Here is a 9100-nt window from a genome sequence, read left to right on the forward strand (position 1 = left end):
CCACCTGCGCTCCCCCGTGCGGCTGACGGACAACCCCCTCGCCCTGCCGCCCTACACGCCGCCGCCCATCCTGAGCCCGGTGCGGGAGGGGTCCGGACTCTACTTCTCCACCTTCCTCTCGGCCGCCGCCGCCAATGCCGCCGGCCAGGGCCTGGCCCCGCCCGCCACGCCCAAGTCGGCCACCCGCAGCCTGCTGCGCTCCAGTGAGCATTTTTCCACGTGATCGTAATAAACAGGAAGTTGCCTCTCCGATTTCCTGTCCGGTGCAGTTTCTGGGGGCTTCTGATTGGTTTTCGGTTTTCTTTCTTCATAGACAGCTGTGACATCACACCCCCTGTCCTGTCGGCCATGGGTGAAGCCACGCCCGTCAGCATTGAACCGTGAGTAAAGTGTGTGTGTGTGTGTGTGTGTGTGTGTGTGTGTGTGTGTCCCATTCCTGCACACTTGAACACACACAAACGAATGAGTGAATAGGCTCTTTTTAAGCCCGGGTTTTGATTATTCAGTGCTAGGGGCTGCTGCTGGGGTTAGAATGCAGTGCATTGTGGGATAGCAGCTCTGAATGGTACCAACTTCAGCCTTGCTGCTCTTTTGAATCGGCCGCTTTTGACCTTTTGTCAGCTTTTAGAGTCATAAAAACGCACAAATTGAAACTAGCGTCTCTCTGTCCCCCCAGACGGATCAACATCGGCCAGCGGTACCAGGCCGACATCCCGGAGCTGAGGGAGCGCTCGGGCTCCCAGTACGACCAGCACAAGGCTGAGCTGGTGTGGGCGCCGCTGCCCGAGCAGCGAGAGGAGAGAGGTGACGATTCACAAACGCGTTACCTGCGTTTACCATGCAAATGTTACTCATGTCAAGGTTTTCCCTTAGCATTTCTGACCTTTTGACCTCCCTTTGCCGCGCCCCACATCGGCGTTTTTTGTGCTTATTTTTCCTTGACCTTTGCCCCTCCAGACAGACGGTGATGCGTTTCAGGTCGGCCTGCGTTTTCTTTTCACCGCGAGCTTCATTAAATTTTCATGCTTTCTGCACCAGTGTGTGAATTTTACATGCCGCCTTGCCTCATGCAGGCAGGAAGTGAATCGGAGTTGACCTCTGAGTTGACCTCAGCGTTTCAGCTGCTCTGCTGCGGCATGCGCTTTCAGGTCATTTTAAATTGATTGAAGTGAAGTGATTGTCACTTGTAATGCACAGCAGCACAGCACACGGTGCACACAGTGAAATTGGTCCTCTGTATTTAACCCATCACCCGGAGTGAGCAGTGGGCAGCCATGACAGGCGCCCGGGGAGCAGCGTGTGGGGACTGTGCTTTGCTTAACGACGAGGCCAGCACTGCCCCAAACAACCCACGACTCTCTCATTTTGTTTCTCGATCAATTGCACCCTGACTGGCAAAATAGTTACTGCAAGATGTTTACATGTTTTACAATAAAAAAAATAAAAAAATCTTCTATCTCTACCCTCATGTGCCCAGTGGACGATCTCACGCAGTTAGCCTGTTCCAGTGTGCTGTGTGGAGGGGGAACTAATCAGGAGCTGGCGATGCACTGCCTGCATGAGTGCGGGGGGAACATCATGGTGAGTGGGCTGTGATGTCATCACTGGACTCGTGACCTTCACATATTCAGTGGTGTCAGAAGGTAGAACATTGATCAGCAGTTTCCCACTGGGAAACCACGCCACCGCATGGCCGTGTGATGGAACTGCGCAAGTGCAACAGGGTTGCCAGGGTTGCTGCGGTGTTACGTCATTTATTTACAACATTTTTTTTCATTATAACTTTAATTGTAATCCGTTACAGGAGTAAAATATGTAATTATATTACAGTTATTTATTGAAAGAATCATGAGTCCAATTTCAGTTACATGATAAAGCAAGGTTTTTTATACAATATTATGTTTAATAAAAGTGGTTTAGAGGGAATCAGCCAATCAGCACTCAGTGCCTATAAAAACCCCTGTTAAGCAACGTTGTTTGTAGAATGTGACACCAGTTCTGACATTGAACCTGTCTGTTCTGATGTTGGATTTGGACTGTTCAGCGTCCGTCATAATAAAGGGACGGGCGATGGTATTTCTATCTCTAGTTCAGAATCTGTCGTTATAAAGTAAAGAGACAGGCGACGGTATTTCTGTCGCTAGTTCGGGGTCTGTCGTTATAAAGTAAATGGACAGGCGACGGTATTTCTGTCGCTAGTTCGGGGTCTGTCGTTATAAAGTAAATGGACAGGCGACGGTATTTCTGTCGCTAGTTCGGGGTCTGTTGTTATAAAGTAAATGGACAGGCGACGGTATTTCTAGTTCGGGGTCCGTCGTTATAAAGTAAGGGACGGGCTACGGTATTTCTATCGCTAGTTCGGGGTCCGTCGTTATAAAGTAAAGGGACGGGCGACGGTATTTCTATCGCTAGTTCGGGGTCCGTCGTTATAAAGTAAAGGGACGGGCGACGGTATTTCTATCGCTAGTTCGGGGTCCGTCGTTATAAAGTAAAGGGACGGGCGACGGTATTTCTATCGCTAGTTCGGGGTCCGTCGTTATAAAGTAAAGGGACGGGCGACGGTATTTCTATCGCTAGTTCGGGGTCCGTCGTTATAAAGTAAAGGGACGGGCGACGGTATTTCTATCGCTAGTTCGGGGTCCGTCGTTATAAAGTAAGGGACGGGCTACGGTATTTCTATAGCTAGGTCGGGGTCCGTCGTTATAAAGTAAAGGGACGGGCGACGGTATTTCTATCGCTAGTTCGGGGTCCGTCGTTATAAAGTAAAGGGACGGGCGACGGTATTTCTATCGCTAGTTCGGGGTCCGTCGTTATAAAGTAAGGGACGGGCTACGGTATTTCTATCGCTAGTTCGGGGTCCGTCGTTATAAAGTAAAGGGACGGGCGACGGTATTTCTATCGCTAGTTCGGGGTCCGTCGTTATAAAGTAAAGGGACGGGCGACGGTATTTCTATCGCTAGTTCAGAATCTGTCGTTATAAAGTAAAGGGACGGGCGACGGTATTTCTATAGCTAGTTTGGGGTCCGTCGTTATAAAGTAAAGGGACGGGCGACGGTATTTCTATAGCTAGGTCGGGGTCCGTCGTTATAAAGTAAAGGAACGGGTGACGGTATTTCTATAGCTAGTTCGGGGTTTGTCGTTATAAAGTAAGGGACGGGCGACGGTATTTCTATCGCTAGTTCGGGGTCCGTCGTTATAAAGTAAAGGGACGGGCGACGGTATTTCTATCGCTAGTTCAGAATCTGTCGTTATAAAGTAAAGGGACGGGCGACGGTATTTCTATAGCTAGGTCGGGGTCCGTCGTTATAAAGTAAAGGGACGGGCGACGGTATTTCTATAGCTAGGTCGGGGTCTGTCGTTATAAAGTAGAGGGACGGGCGACGGTATTTCTATAGCTAGGTCGGGGTCTGTCGTTATAAAGTAAAGGGACGGGTGACGGTATTTCTATTTCTACATGTTCATGTATAAGTGTATAATATTATAATGTATAAATGTATTCAGAAAATTATCAAATGTAATTAGTTACGTTACTTTCATATAGTAATTGACATATTTACACTACTATTGTAATTTAAATAGGGTAACTCGAAAGTACTCTTCCTTAGAGTGTCAACAGCATCATAGAAAACCAGACGGAGAGGCGTCATTGAAGAGCGGCCTGATGATCTAGATGATTGATTACGCCTCAGGGCCAGATTATCATTATTATCGGTTATTCTGGTGGAACTGCTGCAGCCCTGGATCATACATGATCAGAAACACTCTCTGTGATTGGTTGAGCAGCGTTTACTGCCAGTTGTGGCACGGACCCGCGTTCACGTCCAGACCGAAGCGACGGGTCCGTAAGAGCAGTGTTGCCATGGGAACGGCCCTGAACTAGTGATGGTGACTGCCTCCAGTGACAGGCGCTTAGCTGTGTTGTCAGGGAGACAAAGGATGGCTGACATGCATTCTGTCTTGTTCTCTCAATCACACACGCACGCACACACTAACACACACACACACACACTCAGAGGCGCCTGCCTGCCTGGCACATTAGCTTCTGTTCTCATCTCACTGAAGTAAGAACAAATCTGTTCGAACAAACACTGCTGCTTGTGTAAAACAGTGAGTGTGTTCATTTAGTGAAGATTAACTGCATATAAATCAACTGCGTTGTAGAGTGTGTAAATAATGGACAGATATTTTTAAATACATGTGATCTAATAGGGTTGTAACGGCGCTGTGAATGAATGAATGAATGAAGTCGTGTTTGTTCTCTGTTTGTGCTTTTAATAGGAAGCCCTGGCGCTGCTCCTGCTGAAAACACCCATATTTCCCAAAACCCACCCGCTGGGGGATTACCACTACTCTGGTAAGAGAGGGAATGTGTGTAGAGAGGGCAGTGGGTCTTCATGAGTTTATATTGGGCAGGAGGACAGGAGCTCCATTGTTCAGACTGAGTGTGAGAACTCACTGGGTGTGTGTGTGTGTGTGTGTGTCAGGGTGGGTGTGTAACAACTCGTAAATAAAGGGGACCGCAGGCACAGCTTATTCATGGGCGCTGGTTGTGTGTGTGTGTGTGTGTGTGTGTGTGTGTCAGGGTGGGTGTGTAACAACTCGTAAATAAAGGGACCGCAGGCACAGCTTATTCATGGGCGCTGCTTGTGTGTGTGTGTGTGTGTGTTCCAGGCTCGGACAGCTGGACCGCCTCTGAGAAGCGCTGCTTTAATAAAGGCATCGCTGCCTACAAGAAGGACTTCTTCATGGTGCAGAAAATGGTGAGCAGCAGCTTCTGAATCAGCTTTACATGGACCACCCGTTCAAGAAGCTTCATCTAATATAAACTCGACTGTGTCTGTGTGTGTGTGTGTGTGTGTGTGTGTGTGTGTGTGTGTGTAGGTGAGCTCTAAATCCGTGGCCCAGTGTGTGGAGTTTTACTACACCTATAAGAAACAGGTAAAGATCGCCCGCAATGGAACCCTAATTTACGGCGACACTGAGGCAGCCGAGAGCAAAACGTCAGAGGAGGAGCTTGACGTCAAGGTGAGCTGAAGTGTGTAGGTTATACACTGTGTGTGTCTGTGTGTGTCTGTGTGTGTGTGTAATATCCACTGTTTCTCTCACACAGCAGAGCTCGCAGAGATTTGAGCAGCACAAGGAAGAGGACGACAGCAGGAAGTGGGAGGGATCATGTGACAGGAAGAGCGATTCGAGCCCTGGAAGAGCAGCACAGTCACAACCGGCTGCTGAAAACGTGAGATATGTGCGCGTGTGTGTGTTGTTCCCAGCACTGCCCCCCGGTGGCTGTCATGGAGCGGAACTCTTGCGCAACGCTCTGTTGGACCTCAGACAGGAAGTGTCCCCGTCCCCCTCACAGGACACAGGTCTTTGTTGTGATTGGCTGGTCTGTCTGCGATGAAACGGCGTGATGTGCAGGTAGCGCCGTACCAAACTGACGCTCTGCTGTTAGGTAGTCATGTAATCCCTGTTACCATGGTAACCCGCATCTACAACAGCAGGTTTCGTTTTATAACCGTTACATCAGGGAAGATTGTGCCGCCTGTTGGATTTATATTGAACCGATCGGGCCGATACACACACACACAAATCATTTTATAACCAAATATGCAGGGCCCACTGCTTTTATACATGGTGGTGGTGGTGGTAGTAGCCTAGTGGGTAACACACTCGCCTATGAACCAGAAGACCCAGGTTCAAATCCCCTTACTACCATCGTGTCCCTGAGCAAGACACTTAACCCTGAGTGTGTCCAGGGGGGGACTGTCCCTGTAACTACTGACTAAGTCGCTCTGGATAAGGACGTCCGGTAAATGTAAATGTTTATACCTCACAGCTGTGTGTGTGTGTGTGTGTGTGTGTGTGTGTGTGTGTAGCTCGGTACCGTAGTGATCCTACAGAACCAGGAGGTTCAGAGGAACCCTCTCTTGACCAGTTACGCCCCCCCACCACCTCCAAAGCCACGCCCAGATGCCAGCGGGGGGCGGAAGAGCGGCGTCACCACGGCAACCGGCAAAGGCCTCGCTGGACAGGAGGGCGAGTTCCCCTGCAAGAAGTGTGGCAGGTGAGGTCATGAGTCTCTGCAGAATTAAACGTGGTGAATGCTATACATGCTGTCCCTGTAGTCCCAACTGTTGCTTCTATACACGTGCACTGTCCCTACTGTCCCTGTGGTCCCCACTGTTAGAGATTAATGCAGTTCTTTCAGATGCTCAGTAAGGTCAATGCTGCTGTATGAAGGTCATGGACGTCTTGGACAGTGGTCTTTATGTTGGTAGAGAGCGAGAGGGATGTTCGGTCCTCTTTTGGACCAAAGTACGGTGCTGCTGTCAGGGCAACAGGAACTTGTCAGATCTGAACAGCTCTGGTTCCTCTCCTGATACAGAACCGGGGCCAGTTGTCCACATGCAGGGTTCCTACGGTCAATAAAAACCTGGAAAAGTCATGGAATTGGCAAAGAGAACTTTCCAGGCCTCCAGTTTTTGGAATACGAAATAAACATATAGAGTTCTGGAAAAAGTCATTGGACTCTGAATGACACATGAACATATAGCGTTTTTTAACGTTTAAACGTTATAACCAGAACGTTTGGAACTAGCGCAGGTCTGTAGTATCTTTGCTGGCTGGACCACGTCACGTGGCGCTGTGTGCGTTGCTTCCGTGTTCCGGAACTTTCTCAGCCGCTTGACTCCTTTTTGAAAGTAAATTACTGATAATGATCCCGATGGTCCATTTTACTCGGGCTCGGCCTACACAAACTTGGAGGGAGAAACACGGTCGTTTAAGTTCATGGAGAACCGTGCGCTCGGCCGAGACATCCGACTCTCCACTGAAGAGGTCGCCAGTGGCGGCTGCTGACTTGTTATCCACTTTCGTCTCCTGGCAACCGCGAGAAGAACTCTGCCCGGAGACACCGTCCGTGCTCACGTCTTTGATGCGTGATTCTTCACCGCGTACGTGGACGTGCTGCTGAATTGGAGCACCTGGGCGTTAAACTGTTTATTGCTCTGGCCACTTTATTAGAGACCTCCCATCTGGTTACTGGACGTCTTCACTGGTTAGTGACTGTGCTGGTGGTGGGACGTTGGAGTGGGACCTGCTCTAATAAAGTTAATTTAGAATAGGAAGCGTCATCCTAACCTTTTTGACCTCTTTCCAGGATATTCTACAAAGTGAAGAGCCGCAGCGCGCACATGAAGAGCCACGCTGAGCAAGAGAAGAAGGAGGCGGCGCTGCGTCAAAAGGAGGCGGAGCAACGGAGGGCGGCAGCGGTCGCCGCCATGATGGCTGCTCGTCAGAATGGGGCCAGAGAGGGTGCAGAAAGGACGAGTAGCGGGGACTCCTCTTCCGAGGAGGATGCAGATGATGAAGACTGGCACTAGCACCCCGGACTGCGCCCCCCCCTGCAGGCCACACGGAGAGGTGCGGCTCTGGGCGGAGTCGAATGTGTGTGGATCAGCGACTGACTGAATGCTGTGAGTGTGGGTGTGTGAAACAGAGAGGTGGCCTCCTGCCTGGACTCGAATCCGTTCTAAAGCGCAGGGATTATTCTGGAAGCCGAAGCCATCCCCCCCATTCACGTCCCGGATCCCCCGCCCACCCTGCCCCGCCCGCGTCCCCCATTTTACTGCTGAGCACTTTCACCTGAGCAGACAGACTGTAAACCATACGCTCGTGTATTCACAGCTCTGCAGCGAGGAGTGTGTTTGAGTGTGAAAACCCGTGCAAAATGCATGAGTGTCTTTTGTTTTTTTTTTTTATTTTTTTCCCCTCCCTCACTCTTTCTTGCTCTCTCTGCCAAATGCTTGCACAGTGTTTGTGCAACGTGTGTGTGTGTGTGTGTGTGTGTGTGTGTGTTGCACCTAAAGACTCCGAAATTGTGCTGTAAACCAGGCTTCAGGTATAGGTTTAGGTGTCATGTTTTTTTTCTTTTTTTCTTTACATTTATTTATTTTAATTATTTTATTATCCTCACTGTTGATGCCTTGTTGATGTTTTTGATGCTTTTTATCTTTAAAAATGACAATCAACTTTACAACGCTCTTTTCATATTTAGCAGACTGCTAATTGTTCTTGCTATCCTGTTTATTATGACTTGTTGTTATTATTATTATTATTAATAATTATTATTGTTACAATGATTGTGTTTTTGTTTTTTTGAATCACTGTGCCATTGTCTGTTTTTATATTTTTGCAGTTTTTTTTTTTCTTCTCCTTTTTACAGAACAGATGACGATGTAGAAGTGCTGTGTGACTGAGGGTGTACAGCAGATACGGAAGGTCAAAGGTGGAAAAAACTAAACTGAAAGTGCAATAGAACAATTTGATCCTTTATGCAAATAATGTGTCCCCGGACCCCCTGCGGACCCCTGGACGCTGATACAGAGAGACTGCCCGACGTGGTGGAGTGGATACTGTTGGTCAGTCCTGCTTTCCAGAAACCTGCCCGGTCGCCGTGGCAACGGAGCCTGTGGCGCTAATTAGTGAGCAGATGTAGCCTGAAGACCCCAATTAGTGCAAATCAAACATGGGAGTGTGTGTGTGTGTGTGAGAGAGAGAGAGAGAGAGAGAGAGAGAGAGAGAGAAGTTGAGCCACGTACATTAAGCCAAGGGAATCAAAGTGTGTGTGTGTGTGTGTGTGTGTGCACAGAAAAAGAGTTTATGAACCGAAATGTGTGTACAGATGAATATCTATGCTGTTTTCATAAAGGGCTAGTGCACTACCAGAGGGGCGGGGTGGACACTGTTCTGGATTTTTCATTTTTATCACTGGTGTTTGGAATAATAAAAAAAAAACTGCGTAAAGACACACAACCTGCAGCAGATCCTCATTTTCCTACAACCCTGACTGTCTGTCTGTCTGTCTGTCGGTGCAGATCATGGACTCTCGTCCCGGGTGGTAGTATCCCAGCGGGTATTCGCCGTTGAACCAGAAGACCCGGATCAAACCCCGCTTGCTACCATCGTGTCCCTGAGCAAGTCTCCAGTGAACTTGCACCTTCCAGCCACACGGTGGCAGCATCGCACAGCTTCGAGTTCTGCGCATTTTGGGGGGGATGGTTGTGGTTTGGTTTAGGATTTCCCATCATCCCCTGTTTCC

At 49.0% G+C, this 9100-nt stretch overlaps 1 protein-coding gene across 7 annotated transcripts in view; it reads left to right on the plus strand.

Annotated features, from left to right (window-relative positions):
• mideasb (mitotic deacetylase associated SANT domain protein b) overlaps nucleotides 1-8814 on the plus strand; it is an 18354-nt gene extending 9540 nt beyond the window's left edge. For 4 of the 7 annotated variants that reach the window (XM_028972368.1, XM_028972360.1, XM_028972394.1 and 1 more), the window contains exons 4-13: nucleotides 1-203; nucleotides 314-380; nucleotides 677-804; nucleotides 1478-1581; nucleotides 4279-4354; nucleotides 4672-4760; nucleotides 4882-5025; nucleotides 5111-5236; nucleotides 5877-6064; nucleotides 7160-8814. The exon at nucleotides 1-203 is cut by the window's left edge and continues 149 nt beyond it. In XM_028972368.1, the coding sequence (XP_028828201.1) occupies nucleotides 1-203; nucleotides 314-380; nucleotides 677-804; nucleotides 1478-1581; nucleotides 4279-4354; nucleotides 4672-4760; nucleotides 4882-5025; nucleotides 5111-5236; nucleotides 5877-6064; nucleotides 7160-7382 (1348 nt within the window). In that variant the 3' untranslated portion in view covers nucleotides 7383-8814. The remainder of the gene's footprint in view (nucleotides 204-313; nucleotides 381-676; nucleotides 805-1477; nucleotides 1582-4278; nucleotides 4355-4671; nucleotides 4761-4881; nucleotides 5026-5110; nucleotides 5237-5876; nucleotides 6065-7159) is intronic. The other 3 variants (XM_028972405.1, XM_028972413.1, XM_028972376.1) reach the window with 2 other exon arrangements.
• Nucleotides 8815-9100: the final 286 nt, after the last annotated feature.

The sequence above is a fragment of the Denticeps clupeoides genome, chromosome 1 (assembly GCF_900700375.1).
Source record: "Denticeps clupeoides chromosome 1, fDenClu1.1, whole genome shotgun sequence".
NCBI lineage: Eukaryota > Metazoa > Chordata > Actinopteri > Clupeiformes > Denticipitidae > Denticeps > Denticeps clupeoides.